We start from the raw sequence: 21,548 nt of genomic DNA, 5'->3' as shown, positions 1-21,548 counted from the left end.
CATACCCTCCATACACCTCTCCTGCCCATAATGCCCTCTCTCATACTCTTCACACTCCTCTCTTGCCCATAATGCCCCTGTCATACCCTCCATACTCCTCTCCTGCCCATAATGCCCCTCCACACTCCTCTCCTGCCCATAATGCCCTCTGTCATACCCTCCACACTCTTCTCCTGCACATAATGCCCCTTTCATACCCTCCATACTCCTCTCCTGCCCATAATGCCCCTGTCATACCCTCCACACTCCTCTCCTGCCCATAATGCCCCAGTCATACCCACCTCACTGTCATCCTTTTGGCAATAATTCCCTATACAAATAATCCCCCTCTGTGTTCTGGACATGTAACCCGAAGTCCCAGCACCCCCCACCTTTTCCCTGCCAAGGACAACATTGGAGGTAAATCTCCCGTAGTTCAGTCCCCCATACAGAGTTTTTTCTTCTAGGCCGATGCAGCCAATTTCTCCTCCACCGCAGCCTCCACAATCTGGTTTGGGAAATCTAAATTTCCAGCAAGGAATACAGAAACAGAAATCAGGAATGCGGCTGATACGGAGGAGAAGATGGAATTTTATTGAGCGTGACAAAATCAAATATTAATTTGTATCCAGCGCCGTTTTCTGCACGGAGACGCGATGAAAGTAATATGTGTACATAATTGAGGAGCCGGGCTGGCACAGCGCTCAGCGGACATCTCAACAATTGTGCAATGGTGAGCGCAGACAATTCATGCAGCACCGGGGGTAATGTGGTGGATGTATTGCGGCTTTGGCACCACCTTGGCGGGCCGCAGTGCAGATCCCCCCAACTGATTTTCCATGACCGCACAAAGGGCCCTTACACAAAGGTGATCTGCTAATCCCCAGCCCACATCCGAATCAGAATGTCTTAAATGAAATGAGTGCTGGTTCTGTACAAATTTTATTTCTTTTTATTGTCAGATAAATACTGAAAAGAATTATCATATGGATTATTAATATTAAACAGGATTTATATAGCGCCAACATATTAAGCAGCGCTGTACAGGTAATAGGGTTTGAAAAAGACAGACAGTGACACAGGAGGAGGGGAGGACCCTGACTAGAAGAGCTTACAATCTAGGAGGTGGGGGAAGTATCACACAATAGGAGGGGGATATGGAATGGTGGATAGTAGTGACGGTTTGGGAGACAGAAGAAGACGGGTAGGTGAAGGTGAAGCGTTTGGTCCTGAGCGCTCTTTTAAAGAAGCAGAAAGTAGGAGCAAGCTGAATAGGACGGGGAAGACCATTCCAGGGAGTCGGGGCAGCTCTAGAAAAGTCTTGGAGCCGTGCGTGTGATGAGGTTATGAGTGAGGAAGTCATTGGTAGGTCATTGGAGGAGCGAAGAGAGCAGCTAGGGGGGGATTTATCTATCAGGACAGAAAGGTAAGTGGGACAAAAACTGTGGAGAGATTTGAAGGCAAAGCACAGGAGATGATATTGATTCTCAGGTGAAATGGAAGCCAATGAAGAGAACTACAAAGAGAGACAGCAGATAAGGAGTGGAGGGAAGGCTGTGTATGGGGTAGGTGGGTGGGAAGGTTTTGTATGGGGTAGGTAGGTGGGAAGGCTGTGTATGGGGTAGGTCACCAAGACAACGTGCTTGAGGGGAGGGGGGAATAACAGTTAGAAATGTCAAGGGGAGATTTGAAATTTGAGGGAGAACATTGAAAGTGATGCCAAGACAACGTGCATGAGGGGAGTGAGAATAGGAATGGGGCAGCAGGGTGGCTCAGTGGTTAGCACTCTGGCCTTTGCAGCGCTAGGTCCCAGGTTCAAATCTCGGCCAGAGCACTATCTGCATGGAGTTTGCAGGTTCTCCCTGTGTTTGGGGGGGGTTTCCTCCGGGTACTCCGGTTTTCTTTCCACATTCCAAAAACATGCAGTTAGGTTAATTGGCTTCCCCCCAAAAATTGACCTGACTGTGATAATGACATATGACTATGGTAGGGACATTAGATTGTGAGCTCTTTTGAGAGACATTTAGTGTCATGACTATGGACCTTGTACAGCGCTGCGTAATATGATGGCGCTATATAATACTGTGTAATAATAATAATATTAATAACAGATAGAAATATGTCAGGGGTAGATTTGCTAAAACAACAGAATTTTACATTTTGCCCCATAGTACTGCCGGCTTCCTGCGCAGGTAACGAAATCTCTCTTAAATGTGCAAACCAATCAGCTTTTAGCATCATTTTCATCCCCATAATGCCCTGATTTGCTCCCCTGGAATCTTTGTTGAATATTAAGTAGTGGGAAGTTTAATTTATATCCAAGCATAAAGATCTCTGTCACAGAATTGAGAAGCCAGGTGAATTGTTCATCTTCGGTGAATCAGTTCTTCCCTCCGCGGATCACATTACACGTTGCCTGACCTTGGCTAAATTCTAATTACACCATTACTATACTGAACACTGTGTAATCTTAATGACCATCTATAATTACCTTTCATGTACAAAGTGGAGATGGCTGCAAGCTGGAGCACTAATTGGATTAACGGATGTAATCTCTGCTCCTAATATCCCTCAAACACATTTATTTTTCAATTTCAATCACCCGTGCATAATTTAAGATGTGAGAAAGAAAAATCTGATATCAAAATCTGTTTTAGGGGGATTATAAATGGGTTTAGGTCAATTTTATTATAGCAAAGGTTTTTAATTAAAGTTTTTTTTAAGTCTTGTATATTTTTAATGAAATCAGGACAATCCAGGAAGGGGCCCCTTTAGGTTTCCTGAGGGGTGAATTTAAAAAATTGGGAAGCTATTGGAGCACTTTAACTATCAACAGGGCAATTAGAAAGCCTTAGATAACATTCAGGCAGGCTGGTATTTAAAGTGGCACTGCATAGGAACCAAAACTGAACCACCCAAGGCCTCAAATATCATTGAAACGAATAGGGATGGGAGGGGGTATTGCTGGTATTCAGAAGCTCAACCAACGTCTCAGGTTAGTCTACTACCAAACCACTTCCATTGACGTGAATGAACTGCATTGGCATGCACTGAAACCGCTTACTAAAGTGTTTCAGCAAATGTTCATGACTGCATGTCTTCACTGCTCTTGGGTTTATAGCAATTGAAACTGAGCATTTGGTAGTGATAAGGCCACATAGTTGTCAATTTCCTATTTTAACCTAGCCCAAGTAAATAAAAAGTCAATAATAATCATTAAAAATCAATGCAAATACTGTACATACTGGAGTAAGATTAGATAAAGAATCTCAGGTAATACTCAGGTCACCCAGCAGATGGCGCTGTGTCCTCATGTAAAGTATGAATCAAATTTGTAATCTAAGACATTATTAGTATTTGTTACATGTGGAGACAGCACCATCTACTGGAGGCTAAAAATAATGCATAAAAGATTATTTAAAGAGGAACTAAACTCAAAAATGCCTAAAACAAAAAAAATATCCACTTACCTTCAATCCCGCAGCCTAGTCGATCGGTCCAGAATTCTCTTCCATTGAGTACCGCGCCGCCATGTTTGTCTCTTCTTCCTGGTTCTTCTTCTTATGTCACCCAACCCAGGAGCGCGGTCGGGTGACGTAGTTTGGAAAAAAGAAACTTGCTAATCTCACTGTGCATGTGTGGAATCGGCAAATTTTTCTCATCTCACGAAAAGGCTCCTTCTGCGCATACCTGAGATGCAAGGCTTTGTGCTCCCATTCATTTAATTACGGGGCGGTGCTGCACCCTTTTTTTTCTTAATCTGGCCCATTTGGCTTGCTCCTTTTTTCTGCTCATTTAAAAAACTAACAAACAGAATTTTTACCTTCCATAAAAGGGTTGTCTACACTTTTATGAAAAGTAAAATTTCTGAGTTTAGTTACGCTTTAAGTGCAAGTGACCCATCCTAACCAATAAGGCACAACATACTTTAACCTGATAGAAAGGAGGGATATACAGACTATCATTTATCTTTTTATTCTTTTACATTTAAAAATAATGCACCATGAATGTATTTTTCTAAATTGCTTTTCTGCTAATTCCTGTTCTAAATGTTAGCTATGATGGCCACATTTTGTGCCTCGGGTTTATATTCGAATCAAAGTAGTTTTCTGTTTATTTCAGGTTAATCCTGGGAACCTTGGTTTACATTTTTAGTATATATAATATTATTTTACACCTCATTCATAAAGCGGAGAGCCTTAAGTACCTCACTGAGCTCTTTCTGCATTACGATCCATGACTTTAGCATGTGGTGGGGCTGCCATACATCAGAGAAATACCCCGCCTGCAGGGGAGGACACATGGAAACAGGTGAATGATCTCTGCATTGTATTCATCTTGTTGCAGCCAAAATATAAAAGTAAAACTGTCGGAGACTGCCCGAGGGTCGCGATGATGATGGAGCACACATGACCCAAAAGCATTCTGTCACCCTAAACGGCCATTTCATAATTTTTCTGTCATTGCAAATCATACAAACTCTGATATAACTGCCAATATATAACAACAATGGAATTCCATTTTAAGAACTCCGCATACAGATGCCCTAGTTTGGCCAGCACTGGGGGAGGCGATGGGGTGCTCTGTAGTATGTGGTCCTAGCTGTATATGGGGCCCTGGGCCAGTCATTCACATGTGGAAAGAATAAATACAAAAGCTGAACAGGGGAAAAATGGGAACAGGCCAGGTAACAGTTCATGAACGGGGATTAAATAAAAGATGCGTCCGTCACATCCAATCCTTCCCACCTCCGGCAGTTTTGGTGCAGAGTGATAAACATAAACGTGTTACAATAGGGAAAATAACATTTATGTTTTAGCAGCAGCGAATGTTCCTAATTAGTGCTCTGGCTGTGTCCGATCTGATGCATTGCTGGCTCTGCAGAGCGTGGATGGGCCCGGATACCTGTTCAAACACTGCCCCCTTGTGGAGAGAAACCTGCAGTCCCATGCAATAAAATTCCAAAATCTGGACTAAAGCAAAACTCCAGGAAATATTTTACATAGCCAAGGAACATCTCAAAATCTCATCTATAGGTGTTTGCAAATGAACTGAGTTACATGCTGTTGTCATTCGAAACAGAACTTTTTTGGTCCCAGTCGGCAATGAAAATAAGAATAACCCTAAATAAGCTGTCATAGTTGACATTTACGATAAAGTGTGTTTGGGGAAAATGCGTCAGAAGAGGCCGATCCACAGTAAGGACTCTGTCCATAAAGTTGCATTGTGATGCCATCGTTGTATCATTTGCAGCCCTAATACAAGCAGGGGGAGTTTTGCAAAGATCAAAAGGGGTGGACGTTTCCCATTCAGGGGAATAGGGCATTCCTAGGCAGACTTAATTTGTATAACACCCACATGTGATAGTGATTGAATGAAAGGGCCAGTTTAGAAATGAGGTGGGGGTGTATCTGACTTGCCGCAGCTTCTAATAAACATTCTGAGCAGCTCACAGTGTGCAGTGAAACCAGAGGAAGGAATTTCAGCCCAGGAGAGGAGTTTGTGCAACTGCAAGACTGAAGGGGAGGCTGGAGGTCAGGTTACATGATGGGAAGACTGGGGGGGAAAGGTTTAAAGAATGGAAGGCAAAATGGCAGATTTATATAATGAATGATGGAAGGAAGATTAATAGAAGGGGTGGCAAGAGGGCAGGTTTATAGAAGGGATCAATGGTAGGCAGATTTATGGAAGGGAACAATGGGGGTCAGGTTTAATGAAAGGAAAGTTGGAGGGCAGATTTATTGAAGGGATGGGCTGGAGGGCAGATTTATAGGAGGGAATGACAGGAGGCAGATTTATGGAAGGGAATAATGGAGAGCAGATTTATAGAAAGGAAGGCTGGAGGGCAGGTTTATAGAAGACAATGAAGAAGGGCAGGTTTATAGAAGAGAATGATGGAGAGCAGATTTATAGAAGGGACAGCTTTACAGTAGATTTATAGAAGGGAAGGCAGGAGGGCAGATTGATAGGAGGGAACAATAGAGGGCAGGTTTATTGAAAGGAAAGTTGGAGGGCAGATTTATTAAGGGGATGGGCTGGAGGGCAGATTTCTAGAAAGGAAGGCAAGAGGGCAGGTTTAGAGGAGGGAAGGATAGAGGGCAGGTTTATAGATGGGAAAGATGGAGCGAAGGTTTATAGAAGGGACGGCTGTAGGGCAGATTTATAGAAAGGGAATAACGGAGGGCAGATTTTTAGAAAAGGAAGGCTGGTGGGCAGATTTATAGAAGGGACTGCTTTAGGGTAGATTTATAGAAGGGATAGAAGGGAAGGCAAGAGGGCAGATTGATAGGAGGGAACAATGGAGGGCAGGTTTATTGAAAGGAAAGTTGGAGGGCAGATTTAATAAGGGGATGGGCTGGAGGGCAGGTTTAGAGGAGGGAAGGATAGAGGGCAGGTTTATAAATGGGAAAGATGGAGGGAGGGGTTTATAGAAGGGAAGGCTGTAGGGGAGATTTATAGAAGGGAATGACGGGAGGCAGATTTATTAGAAGGGAATAATGAAGGGCAGATTTTTAGAAAGGAAGGCTGGTGGGCAGACTTATAGAAGGGACTGCTTTAGGGTAGATTTAAAGAAGGGAAGGCAAGAGGGCAGATTGATAGGAGGGAACAATGGAGGGTAGGTGTATTGAAAGGAAAGTTGGAGGGCAGAGTTAATGAATGGATGGACTGGAAAGCAGATTTAATAAAGAGAAGGCTGGAGGGCAGGTTTATAGAAGGGACGGCTAGATGACAGGTTTATTGAAAGGGATGGGCTGGAGGGTGGATAACAAAGGGAAGACTGGTAGACGGGTTTAATGAAGGGAACACTGGAGGGCAGATTTAATGAAGAGAAAGTTAGGTGGGCAGACACAGCACATTAATTAGAGTACTTGTCTTTTTCCTTCCTGAACATAATTGGACAATTTATACAAAACACGAAATGTTCTCTCCAAGCCGTGGATATGCGGCACGGTTGCTCAGTCCTGAGGGGAGAGCGCTGTTACTTATTACAGCAGGAGGGGGAAAATACATTTTAAACAACACGCAGAGTGAGAGAGCAAAGTGTGTGTGCAGGAAATCACAACGCACATTCCAATGCACACATTTAAATGAAACATCTAAATAATCTCATTAGTAGCTGCGGGCTGAAGTCCCAGCCAGGAATAGCTTGGCAGGCCGGGGAAAGGCTTCGTTCAGCGCATGTGTCAAATGCAATAAGAAAACTTGCGGCTCGCTTCTTACGACACGGCCGGGGAAGTGGCGGCTGAAATGATAATAACACTATCGCTGCGGATTTAGTTACAGAGCCGCGATTACAGAACGCCAGGATACCCGCAGAGCAGAGGGGTGGGGGTGCCCAGAAATAAATACCAAGGTGGGGGGGTACATTTCATACTGCCACTGCCTTCCAGATGCCGACAGCTTTCCCAAATGCTGGAAGCGTTTTAATAATCCGAGAGCAGCGTTCTTGTTTTAAGATCGCTGGAGGGCAAAGAGAAGACAAAAGGTTCTACCTGGATAATGCAAAATTCAAAAGCTGCGGGCCAAAAATCGGAACAGCCAAATTATCAATGAATTGCAATTCTGCCCAGCCAAATCTGTGATTAGAATACCTGCCAGAAAGTACAGCCAGGTCTTTTGCTGAACCAAGAGTAAGAAAACCCTGATGATGACTTTCTCCTTCACTGATACAGTAATGGCTGAAATGATAATGAACAGAACTCCTACGGATTTCATACACACACACTGATCAGCCGAAACATTAAAACACCCTGCTTAATATTGTGTCAGCCCCCTTTGTGCTCCAGCACAGCTCTGACCCCTCCAGGCATGGACCGCACAAATCCTATGAGGGTGTCCTGCGGTATCTGGCATCTGGTCACACTGCCTCTGCCAGCTTGATTTCATGCCATAGTGCACCCTGCTGTTATCTCTTCCCCAGGTAAATGGCACACCTGGCTATCCATGTGATCTATAATACAACCTGATCAAACCAGGTCACCTTCTTCCAATGCTCCACGGTCCAGTTTATGACACTCGTGCCCATTCAGCAGTGGAGAGGGGTCAGCATGGGCACTCTGATTTACCATACACAATGTTACCACTCCACCCGCTGACCATCATCCAGCAGCCTGCGGCATCTTCGGCCTTCCTTTTAGCTGTGCAGAGATTTGCCTTTTTACCATCCCCTGCACTTTCTCTGAGGCTTAAGGGGATTTCAGGAAATGTGCACCAGCCAATGAGCAGAGTCGTTCCTGGTTCCAGCCTTGTCCTGTCATTGGCTGCTACTCCTATTATACCTCCCCAATTCCAGGTTGATGGATCCTCAGCCTTGCTACCTGGGATTTGCTCAGTCATATTTTGCCATTTCATGCCCTTTTGGATTCCTGACCTGTATTTGTACCTGGACTACGCTAGTCTGCCGCCTACCCTGACCATCAACCTGCCTGGACCATACCTCATACTGTCATCCAACGGAGTACCTGATCTGCACTGTCCCTACAGCGGAGGCCTCTGTCCTGCTCGCACCTGGTGGGGAGAGACTGGGGGCCCTTGGAACACGTTGGCATTGTTTTAAAATGCTTTAAATGGCTTCTTGGATATTCAAACAGAGAGATCTCCCAGCAATGATTTTCGGGTGCCTCTATCCATCCCAACCCCCTACTGTTAGATTCTCTTTTTTTTAAAAATTTTAAGGTATTCCAAAAGGGATGGTGGAATCCATAGGGAGCAAAGTCAAACGTCATTACAGTTCCTCCAGAGATTGAGAGGTTCCTTGAGCAATGAGCAGTCTGTACCTCTAAGTTCAGAATAAGTGACACCAAAGATCTTTTTGGCTGTAAGGGTGACATTCTTCCCAATGACCGGCAATGTAAGGAATTCTTCCCACTGACCACCACACTAATATACTGTGATCTGTGGATATAGTAATTATAGAAGACCTGAAAGTTATTTCAAAAGGTAAACACTGCTCTAATCTAATATATCTTCAATATAGAAACAATGTATCAATTTCAAGGTATCCAAAGAGATTCCTGATTGGCTCAGATTTGAGCACATGACCCAAAATTTTCCCATAAAAAAAAGGCGGCGTCCACATGGTTCTCTGTGATTCCATCCGAGAATACCGAGATCGTACAGCAGGTGGCTCTGTCTCACCGTGTAAAGTGACTCGGGAGCGGAGACAATGCCGCCTTTAAGGCAACAGGGACAAAGTAAAGAATTGGGGAAGTGAAGCGGGGTATTAGGATACGTTGTAATTAGGCGGCCGATGACAGAGGATTCTAGAAGACATTATTAAGGGAGAGGTGGGAGTGAATAGCCGCTCGGATATATAATGGGGGCGAGATTTCCCCGTATCTCAGCGATAAGCTCTTCTTACTGAATCCACACTTTATTTTCTCACCAGGCAGTGAATCCTCACAATGAATCTTCTCATTCATCAAGGGACGGGTAGATATGGAGGATTCTAGTTCTTACAGGCATGAGGGCTTATCAGATTACTCACTCAGCAAGCTAAGTGAATGGACCAATGAGACCATTCAGGAAACCTCAGAACTGAGCGATCGGCAGAGAGACCACTACATGGAGTTTATTACAGACAGCTGAAAATATGTGAATACTCCAAGTGGTGATCATAGTACTACCATGACAATGTCTCCAACTGGTTTTCATTCTAGAAGGACATAGCCATCTTTGTTCAGGCATCATCCAGGGTCACTATCTACCTACTAAGATGCCGGCTTAGAAATGGCACAGGCATGCAAATCTTGGCGTCTGTGCAGTTTTTGGGGTGCTGCTCGCAGGTCCTTCCCCTCCCCTCTCCATTGAAGATGGAGCTATGTGTATAGCACTCAAACTTTCTCCCGTCAGACCCAATCATCTAAAGTCTGCATGGACCTCAAGTAAGACTGGAGATAATAATCCCCAGGGGAATTTACCCCACTCTGCTCACTTCCTGTTTCATCTCTGGAACTGGAAGTGAAAGCAAATCTCATCAACAGGACACAGAAGGAAAATAAGGTTGCTTTAGAGTAGGGGGGTGAAACTCAAGTACACAGTGGGCCAAAATGAAACAAACTGAACAAAGTCGCGGGCCAACCTTGATGTTTATTTAAAAATTATCTACAATTGAGAAAGGTCGCTAATGAATGCCAACAGAGTAGGGGGCGCTTGTGGGTCCTGATTGACATGCCAGCAGAGCATTCTGGGATTTGTAGTATTAGCGGTGCATGCACTGTCTACCGGTGGGCCAGCTCTAGCGGACATTTGGAATTTTCTTGCAGGCAAAATATAGTTACAGTGTGGGCCGGATTTGGCCCGTGGGCCCGAGTTTGCCACCCCTGCTTCATCTTCCTGGTTCATTCTCTGTCCTGAGATTTCCGGGGATTAGGTTGATTGATTTTAGAATCTTCTTTTCCTAACAATTATTGATGCTCTGCCTGTCACAGGTTTTCATTTTTTTGTCCTTCAGTAAGGATCGGCCTTATGTGAAAGGATAGAGGACAATTTCTATTGGTGGAGTCGGAACCCTTAGACCACATTGTTCCTTTCTCTGTTTTATTTGGATTCAGTGGAGTTCAGATCGCAATACAGATCGATCGCATTTCCCACTAGGTGACACAGGCCATGGCGTGGGGTGTCAAGGCTGATAATGGAGACGTTTCAACATCCATAAGATCTAGTAACATCTGGTCGGTGACCCAGCCCCAGTCTGTATATGTGAAGAGCAAACTCAGTACTTGTAAGTATGGAGAAACATGTGACTTGCTCCAGGGCCAATCACTTAGCTCCAGTATTGTCACATGGTAAAACTCCATTGTTCGAAGACTTGAGCTTACACAGGGTGGCTTCTCCTGCTCTTGGAGCTGAAAAAAACTTTTACGGAGTGAAAGAAATTTTAATTTTTAATCAGAGATTAAAGAGAACAGGTTGATTATGGAAATGTAACTGTTCCTTGATCTAATTCCCTGGGCTTCATTTATAAAGCTTGGAATCTGACATTCTCTAAAACATTCCCTGCCATTAAAACACATGGTCCTGGAAGATTCTTCACCAGGGAATGTTTGAGGGAATGTCAGATTCTCTGCTTTATAAATATGTGTTAAATGTCCAGACCAAAATCAGTCATTCACATCATAGTTATAATACATTCACGTTTACCCATGTTAAAAATATCTGTTATTTATCTAAAATATCTGTATATATCTATGCAGCCAGGATTTCTGTAGTGAGCTGACAACACAGTGCCTTTGCTGCACTAAAATTTCAATAAGTGTTGTCAGCCCTACCTGCTGGACTACAGAACTCCGCCTACCCCCCTCCCCTGCTACATGTGCAGGCAATAAATCATGCATCTTGGGAGATGTAGTTCTGATGGCGTTCTCAAGCCAATAGGAAATGAGCTTCGAGCAGTTGAAAGAATGTACAAAGGCAAAGAATAATTTATTGGTAGCACCAAAACTCACCACATATCACCGTCTTGGAGTGTCTTGTCATTGGGGGCCCCGGCGTGTCCATAGTGAAGAACGGAGGAGTTGTCACCACTGTGCAAAGAAAAAAAAAAATCTGTCAAAATATTATTATTGTTAATTTACACAGAACCAACATCTTCAGTCCCCCGTGGTTCTCTGCCTCGCACACTTGTCCCGCCGCTGCAAATCCCTTTTACAAAGAACTGCAGCAATTTCAGTTCAAATGGTGGTCTGCATGCCCTTCCTAGGAGGAACCCCTCACTTCCTGTCCCTGGCACAAAACAGGAAATTAGTGCGGAGTGATGTGGTCATCAGTCTGCTGCTTCTAATTTTACTGTCCAATCAAGGACTGGGGGCGGGACAAGACCTGTAAGTACAGATAAGCTCCAATGAGGTCTCAAACAGGTGCAGAGTACCCATCACATACATATATATATATATATATATATATATATGTATAAATATATAAAAATCTTCATCCCTTGTCAAACACCAAAACACCGGTCATGGACTTCCTACTGCTACACATGGCCAAACAATAGGGATGACCCTAGCGTGTTCCTTTCTCCAAAAATACAGAAACTAAAAATACCTAAAACCCCAAATCTCGGTTTCCATGGCTACGCGAGCCCAAAAAAACAAAAAACAAAAAAAAAAAACTGCATGATCCAGAAAATGAAAGTATCGGCTACGGTTTATTAAACATTTCGCCTGTAATTGGCATCGGTAATTTGTAATAATGGAATTAGTTAGGAGGCTTCGGAATGTGAATTCTCAAGAGTGTCCTCAAGGATAGAGAAATACGGAAGCTCCCAGGATAAAACCCGGCACAGACATCCTTCCTTCTATAACGTTCTCCTCGGCTCCTCTTTCCGAGCCAGTGAAGAAAAGCAAAGTTGTCCTCCTCCGGGATCCAGCGTTGGTTCTCGTCTTCGGGCCTCGGGGGGCCTCCTTGCATTTGTCCGTCACACGTAGAAGGTCATTGAAGCTCTTGATGACCGGTCCCCGCGGCACCGAGCTCCTACCTGACAGGCCCATCAAGCTGCCGGTACAAGATTAGAAATCTGTGCAAGAGAACGACTTGTCCTAACCCGGGTTCAACTTCCACGAGGAGAAAAATTATAAGGTTGATCTGTCCTCTACGAAGTGTCATACTGACTCCATATCTGAGATTGTATGGGGGGAAGATGAAGGGCCGATGAGGTTTACAAGACCACAGAGCTGAGACTGGGAGGCAACACGGAGAGAACGCGGAAAACCCGGATCCAACACATCCAAGGAAAAAATCTACCTATCTATCCCAGAATCTGATTCTCACTCATTCCTTTATATATTAGTTATCTATCCTCTTCTGTTATCTCACTCCCAATATCTACCCATCCCTCGATCTATCTCTATCTATCTATCTATCTATCTATCTATCTATCCCTCTATCTATCTATCTATCTATCTATCTATCTATCTATCTATCTATCCCTCTTTCTCAATCCATTCATCTATATAATATCTCTCTATCCTCTTCTGTTATCTCACTTTCAATATGTCTTTATCTCTTATCTCTGAAATACATAGCAGTTGTTCCCGATCAGTTGTTCATCAATCTGCCATAATGACTTTGTAGGATTGCTGTACACGTCACATTTTCACCTAAGACAAGCATAAATGTTGGCGTCAGGCGAGAATAATCTGACGTGTATTCATCCTAATTCTCATTTCCTATATCCATCTTACCATAGTCTATCTCTGTATTCTCTTCTGTTATCTTACTCTCAAAATCCCATTATCTCCTTACCTATCTATCCATCTCCCATAATCTATCTCTTCCTCCATCAATCCATCTATCCATTGTTACCTGTTACCTCTCTCCCAATATCCCTTCATCTATCATCTATTCATCCATTTATATATTATTTATCTCTCATTCTCAATATCTCTTTATCTATATCTATCAATTATTTATTCATTTATCCCATTGTCTATTTCTCCCTCTATCATCCATATATTATCTATCCTCTTTTGTTATCTATCTCTTACTTTCAATATACAACAATTTCTATCCCTCTGTCTATCTATCTATCTATCTATCTTCCACTCAATATTCATCTATCTATCCTTCTGTACATCTATCAGTTATCTATCCATTTACCCCATAATCTATTTCTCCCATCCATAGATTATCTGTCTATCCTCTTCGGTTATCTATCTCTCGCTCTCAATATCTATCTCTATATATTCATCTGTTCACCATCAATTATCTATATATATATATATATATATATATATATATATATATATATATATATATATATATATATATATATATATAGAGAGAGAGAGAGAGAGAGAGAGAGATCATCCATCCATATGTATGGCCTATCTCTCTGTCTTCCTCTCTCTATTCAAGCATTATCTCTTTATCCATCTCCCTCTCCATCACTATCCATTATCTGTTTAGCTGTCTAATTATCTATCTCTCGCTTCAAACAATAATCTGTTTCCCTTTCTATCTACCCATCCATCTACCCAGCCCTCTACAGACGTCCAACTGAGATCTTGTGTGGTCACGTTCAGTGACAGATAAATGATTGAGCGTTGTACACCCAGCGCTATTCTGTTGTAAAGAAAGAGATGGAGGAAGATGAACAAGCAGCACCCAGCATATCTATCTATCTATGCTACACATGTTGGGTTTTCATCATATAGCTGTATTGACCGATCCCATACACAGGCAGGACTTTGGTCTACATTTTCAATGGATATATTTTGTAAGCGTACGACTGGTAGTGTCAGCGGTGCACAGACACAAGGCAGAGATACTTGTCCGTTTGTCCAAGCTACAAGCTAAGCTTTGGTTCTTCAACACAAACAGAAATCTTTTTGACTTTTTCAAGGTTCTGCCAGCAGTCAGCCTTTTCACCCAGCAGCAGACAAACTGCCCTGATTTGAAGATTGGCCACTAGAGGGAGCTCAGTGCTGCGATATCGGCCACAAAGCATCGTTCTTGGCTCACTCAATGAAAAAGTGCAGCAAACCATAATGGCTGTACAACTTCGGGTGCTTTGTGTTAGGTGTTATTTTAGGGGAGCTTTATTATTTCATTTTTTTTTATTTTGCTTTATTTAATGTTTATAGAAGAATATTGTTAAAATGCATTTTTTGTGCTTTTTGTAAATCCAAACTCCATGTACAGTTCCTATTTACAGATTATAAAAGCAAGCTATACCTTCTAATTTTGTTTTGCTGATCTACTTATTTCACTGCAAGCCTTCCAGGCCAAATTTTTCTGATTGCTGTTTTTGGGTGGTTACTGAGGAGTTGGGCCACAATACAGGGGCTGCCACCCACCTACAATTTCTTTCCACCTGGCTTAAACAAATGCCTGGGTTGACTAAAGCTCAGGGTAGCATACCTGATATTCAGACCATGCCTGCGTAAAGCTTGTTGAGACAGCCCTTAAAGTCTCCCTAGGAAGCCCTGTAGCAGAGTGACAACATAGAGGCTCAATTAAAAGCTCAAGAAACAGCGTGGTCACCCTATAACAGGAAGCACCCATACAAAAGACCATCATGGAGGATCCCCAGGTATTATTATTTATATAGCCCTGACATATTACACAGCGCTGTACAAAGTCCATAGTCATGTGACTAGCTGTCCCTCAAAGGAGCTCACAATCTCATGTCCCTACCATAGTCATATGTCATTATTACAGTCTAAGGTCAATTTTGGGGGGAAGCCAAGTAACCTAACTGCATGTTTTTGGATTGTGGGAGGAAACCCACGCAGACACAGGGAAAACCTGCAAACTCCATGCAGACCACTGAGCCACCGTGCTGCTTATTTTATGAATGCAGCAGATTCAGCCACATTGAAATGAATCCAACAAGTATTAGAAATAAACATGAAATTCTAAACACCGTAGACTCTCATTAAGAGCTGCAGAAAAAGTCATCAACCTCGTCCCCCGGAAGAACGCGCTCCTTAGTTTTCCAAAGATAACGAGCTACGCTCGGCTCCGTCACGATGGAAGTGAGCAGCAGTAAATACGCACAGTGTTTAATTACTGTGAGATTATGGGGGGTGCTGACGATGGCTCAAAGCTGCGCGGAGCCATTTTTCACTGCTAATTTCTCCAAACTAAAGAGCTCTAACAGGCTGCGATTTGGCTGCTAATCAAAGAGGCCTAGATTTCACGGCGAGGATCCCAGAGGAGAGCGCGCTATTGTCTTATCGGCACGCCAACCGGTTTATAACAGGGAAATTCTCCGCGCCTTCGTCTCAGAGTAATGAAAATAAGGGACGGAAGATAATGGGGTCTCGGATCTGACTTCTTCACGATTTTCTGCTCAGGAAATGAATTAATAAAGGAGAACTCCAACTGGTAAAGAAAAATTCTAATATATTCAGAAAGAAGTTTGTCTCCAAAAATACTGGCACATGTAGATCTGCTTCGAGGTCCTGCGTTGCTCCCTGCAGCTGGCACCATGGCACATTGCTGGTTCCTCAAGAACCAGCCTGCATACTTACCAGCGGGGGTCAGTGAGCTGTATCAGTACTGCCCCAAGTATAGAATGTAAAAATAGACAAAGAGGGGCTTTTATGGCATAAGGATAAAGGGGAACTAAAATAAAAAAATCACACTTTATTCCCACAGATCCCTCGATGTCGCTGGTCCTTCCAACGATCCGGTCCCGCGTTGTCTTGGAATTCCTCTTTGTACTGCTGCAGAGGAAGTGCCAGGTGCCGCCATCTTTTGTCTTCTCTTTGGTCTTCCTTCGGTCTTTCTTTCTGCCTCACCTGATCTCGCACTGCACAGGTGTCAGATCGGGTGATGTAGTCGCTGTGAAGGAGAAAAAAATGAGTGCTGATCTCACTGCACATGCTTGGGATCGGCATCTCTTTCCTCTTGGTGGAAAAATGTCTGAGATCAGAGCATGCGCAGAACGGGATGCATGACGTAGGTATCCCCGGAGGCTCTGCGCTCCCAATAAGTCTTGATAAGTTAAACATAGGTTGCAAAAACAACCAAAATCATTTTTACTTTATTTAGAAGGGTTGTCTACCCTGCTATGTAAAGTAAAAATGTTGAATTTAGATACGCTTCAAGCCAATTTCACCTAAATTGGAAAGCTTTCAATATACAAAGTACATTACTATACACAGTGATGGCCGTTAACCAAAGTAATGGTTGTTACAATCTTTTATGGTGACCGCACACAGTCAGTTGTCTCTGATATTATGATTTACTTATGATTTATTTTTTTTTGTAATTGCTAATACGAATTATGTAGATGTCATCTATATCCTGAAGAAGCAGACATATCTTTCGCGAAACGCGTCGATGTTCATCACAACGAAGTATGAACTTTGTATGTCACTGTTTTTTGCTATAAGCAATTTGATTTTACTGAACCAAATATATATATGGTTTTAACTATTTATGTATTGTTGATTATGTAATAAAGTATATATTCTATTTTTTGCAAACTAAATGGTACATTTATCCAGAGCACGTGCCTCAAAAGTCCCAATTAATCTTGTTGCTTTTCTGACTTAATGTGCAGCTCATGCTATTCTCTTTTAGCTTATTCACATTTGTTGATTTGCATTAAGATTCCCGTTACATGTGTTGTGTTAAGGTAGCCTATTCACTTGAATTGGCTGCCTAACGCAACAAAAAGGTTCAAGTAGCATTTCTGGCAGTGCATTGCATTGTAGATCATTTCTGCATGTTGAACTGCAATGCTTGTCCTTCAGCAAGGTGCACCTGGGTCCTGTTCAGAATGAATGGCACTGTAGGTGGAGTGCATTGCCATGTGTTACCAAAATGGTGTGAATAGGTCTTGTTAAATGTAGAATTTTAAATAATAGGGATCATTTTTAGTGGCAAGGAATAGCCATGCACAGTTTATAAATGAAATTGGTTTCCGGCCACAGTTTATGCTCAGCATGTCAAAGATGAACTGAGGGGAATAGATATACACAGCCATGCCTAAAACTATATGTAAAGTCACCCACGCGTCTCCAAATGATGGGGTCCAGGTGTCCCCAAGTGAAGGGTCCTGGTAATCCTCCATCATACAAAGACATTGTAGACAATTGTGCTCTTCTAGCCTTGTAGTCACAGTTTGGTGAGAACCCTTTTCTGTTCCCCATGACTGCACCTCGGGGTACAAAGCCAGCTCCATAAAGACATGGGGTCAACAGTTTGGTGTGAAGGAACTCAAGTGTCCTGCACAGAGCCTTGACCTTAACCCTACCGAACACCTTTGGTGTCTTCTCACACAACATCAGCACCTGACCTCAACCTTATGACCCAAAATTTCACAAACACTCTCAAAAAACTAAAAGATAGAAGGAGGTTAAATCTGCACAGGGAGGGGGCAACTCCATATTAATGGCCGTGGATTTAGAATGGGGTGTCCAGCAAGAACAAGTACCAATGCTCCAAAAGCCCAATATGTGGTGGCACCAGCGCTGCCAAGTGTGGATGCAAATGATTTGGGAGCTCCTCCTAACTCAAAGAACTTGCATTTAGTAATATTAAACTGAGCCGTGACCTCAACCCTACTGAAAACATTTGGTATGAAACTGAATGGTGAGGCAGGTCTTGTCATCCAACATCAGCACATGACCCGAAAATGGGGGCAAATTCCCACAGACCCCTCCAAAACTACTGTGAAAGCCTTTCCAGAATGGTGGAGGCTCTTATTGGAGGGCACCTCCATAATATTGGACATGTGTGGGGGCACCTCCAGATTAAAGTCCATGGTTTATGATTGGGATGACCAATTAGCTTAGTGTTTCAGTCTATTATGAACTCGTTTAGTCATCAATTTCATGCCGTTGGACAAATACCCCAATTTGGAAGGAAATCCTCCCACTGCAAGGCTAACATATAAGAGCATTAATTCTATTTACTGATTACAGAATCATCCTGTTAAAAAAACAATATTCTGATTTCTAATGAGAGCAATGTTACCTTAAAAAAACATTTCATGTGTGCCATATAAAACTTTTCATCCTGATAAACCGTTTCAAGGTCAATTAAACTCACAGAATGAAAAGCCCTTAATTGGTGATTTAATGCTGTCGGAAAACTCGGCGGGAAGAAATTCTCCTCCAGCTGGACATCTGGGTCAGCAGATTTCAAACAGCATGGATGCCGAGCGATGTCGGGACGTGGAGCGCCGATAAGGACGGGTCGGACCTTGATCAAGATGAAGGAGAGGGGCATGCCAATCTGAGAACCTTTGGGATGATGGGGCACATTCATGGGAAATGGCCCCGCTCTATGGTTTCTGTGAAGGGTTCCTAACAAGAAACTTTATAAAAAGAATTAAAAAGAAGAGCTTACAATCTAAGAGGTCGGGAAAGTATTACTCATTAGGAGGGGGGGTTGAAACAGTGGGGGGTTCTTTCCTTCTTAATAATAGTACTGCCCCTATTCATTCTCCATGGAGCTGCCACCACGTATCAATTTCCGAAAAACAGCAATGGCATAAGGAAGCTGTAAACAAACGGCAACCTCGGCATCGGTGCGAACATCTAACAGTAATTGCACTCATGTATTCCATATGTAGAAGAAGTGACTACACTTTGCAAAATCGCCAAGCTTTGTGTCACCGCCCCGCCTTCTGTCTTTGATGGATAACCGCAGCTCCTGGCTTGCTGATGACACTCATTCTAAACACTTTTGGGTCTGTGTTAGAGAATCGGATTGGTCATGCATGTGAAGATTTGACCTTTTGATATAATAATGCCGGCTGATGAGGTAAGGAATATCATCTCTCATAAATCAGCTGTGATAATCGGTAATCTATGGCGCTAAGTGAGAATGCATTAATAACTGATCATGCGAATGGATGTTTACATCGCCGTGTTGATTAAAATGATAAAATCTATAGTTGGTTATCTATCATGCGTTACTAATAAGCGTTTAATACGAACCAATCAAATAACTGCAAGTGAGTAACACACGCAAACCGTACACTTGCAGGGGGAAAAGAATCATAAATGAGATGAATGGACGCAAAAATGCAAACATAGCAATGAGTGCCAGAATAAGGATGTGAATTACAGCGCAAGATGTTATATATGGAAATATGACTTAATGAGTGGGAAGCGCTACACACTTTAAGGATTATCCAGGCTAAAGTAAGCTCTATTTTTGATGAAACATTTATTGATAGTTACTCATGATTTACCGTATTATGATTTACTTATGATTTATTTTTTTTTGTAATTGCTAATACGAATTATGTAGATGTCATCTATATCCTGAAGAAGCAGACATATCTTTCGCGAAACGCGTCGATGTTCATCACAACGAAGTATGAACTTTGTATGTCACTGTTTTTTGCTATAAGCAATTTGATTTTACTGAACCAAATATATATATGGTTTTAACTATTTATGTATTGTTGATTATGTAATAAAGTATATATTCTTTTTTTTGCAAACTAAATGGTACATTTATCCAGAGCACGTGCCTCAAAAGTCCCAATTAATCTTGTTGCTTTTCTGACTTAATGTGCAGCTCATGCTATTCTCTTTTAGCTTATTCACATTTGTTGATTTGCATTAAGATTCCCGTTACATGTGTTGTGTTAAGGTAGCCTATTCACTTGAATTGGCTGCCTAACGCAACAAAAAGGTTCAAGTAGCATTTCTGGCAGTGCATTGCATTGTAGATCATTTCTGCATGTTGAACTGCAATGCTTGTCCTTCAGCAAGGTGCACCTGGGTCCTGTTCAGAATGAATGGCACTGTAGGTGGAGTGCATTGCCATGTGTTACCAAAATGGTGTGAATAGGTCTTGTTAAATGTAGAATTTTAAATAATAGGGATCATTTTTAGTGGCAAGGAATAGCCATGCACTGTTTATAAATGAAATTGGTTTCCGGCCACAGTTTATGCTCAGCATGTCAAAGATGAACTGAGGGGAATAGATATACACAGCCATGCCTAAAACTATATGTAAAGTCACCCACGCGTCTCCAAATGATGGGGTCCAGGTGTCCCCAAGTGAAGGGTCCTGGTAATCCTCCATCATACAAAGACATTGTAGACAATTGTGCTCTTCCAGCCTTGTAGTCACAGTTTGGTGAGAACCCTTTTCTGTTCCCCATGACTGCACCTCGGGGTACAAAGCCAGCTCCATAAAGACATGGGGTCAACAGTTTGGTGTGAAGGAACTCAAGTGTCCTGCACAGAGCCTTGACCTTAACCCTACCGAACACCTTTGGTGTCTTCTCACACAACATCAGCACCTGACCTCAACCTTATGACCCAAAATTTCACAAACACTCTCAAAAAACTAAAAGATAGAATAGAGGTGATTAAATCCCAGGATTGCACAGCCGAGAACGAGAGACTTTGTAAAGGAGCTGAATTGGAGGGAAAGACTGACAGCTGGGAAGGTGATGGATACAAATTTAACCCCCAGAGAGATCACTAAAATTGTGGCCTCAGCTAAAACACAGACCGATGGATAAATTCAGCAAGATCCCAGAAAAGATTGACAGGCAGGAAGTAAAGGGAAAGGATAGTAACAAAATGTAGCAAAAATGTGCAGAATTAACATTAACTACAGATCTACATTTACATCGCATTTAATTGCCTGTTGGGAGCATACTTTTTATATTAAGTCTATTGTATTACCTGTATAGAAGTTCTCTGTAATTTCCTTAGCATGCTAAAAGGAAGGACCAGAAGCCAATCAGAATTCAGAATTTGGACAGAGATATTATTGGGAGTGTTTGCATAAAGGGAGGATGATTACATTCATGCATAACCCAATCAGTAGGCTGGGGTGGGCTGATGACCAAGTTATACGGCTAAACTGCAGTGCATATAGCGGAGGTCAAAGACCCATCTTTAATATTGGGAACACATGACTAGCTGTTACTAGATGATACGTGGAGTACGATTGTGATTTGAGTCACCGGGTGTGCTGGATAGGCACACATGGAGAGTTATTGGGTCCCCTGAAATTATTACGGATTAGTAGTAGACTTACAGTCACTGAAGAAATTAGATGACACATGGACTCGGTGCATGTTTGGATTTGGAATGGGTGAACTGGAGTCATTATACAGGGACTGGAACAAAACTTGG

The 21,548-nt window shown here is 42.6% G+C and overlaps 1 protein-coding gene across 3 annotated transcripts in view; it reads right to left on the bottom strand.

Moving 5' to 3' along the window:
- The window catches only part of LOC140338015 (xaa-Pro dipeptidase-like), a 26,517-nt gene extending 15,016 nt beyond the window's left edge, over positions 1-11,501 (bottom strand). The window contains exon 1 of one of the 3 annotated variants that reach the window (XM_072422006.1): positions 11,427-11,501. In XM_072422006.1, the coding sequence (XP_072278107.1) occupies positions 11,427-11,431 (5 nt within the window). In that variant the 5' untranslated portion in view covers positions 11,432-11,501. Of the gene's footprint in view, positions 1-281; positions 308-371; positions 410-11,426 lie in introns of those variants that run through there. The other 2 variants (XM_072422004.1, XM_072422005.1) reach the window with 2 other exon arrangements.
- Positions 11,502-21,548: the final 10,047 nt, after the last annotated feature.

Source organism: Pyxicephalus adspersus, chromosome 9 (genome assembly GCF_032062135.1).
Source record: "Pyxicephalus adspersus chromosome 9, UCB_Pads_2.0, whole genome shotgun sequence".
Classification (NCBI taxonomy): Eukaryota; Metazoa; Chordata; class Amphibia; order Anura; family Pyxicephalidae; genus Pyxicephalus; species Pyxicephalus adspersus.
Note: the sequence above shows the minus strand (reverse complement) of the source record. Positions and strands in the feature narration are given on the sequence as shown.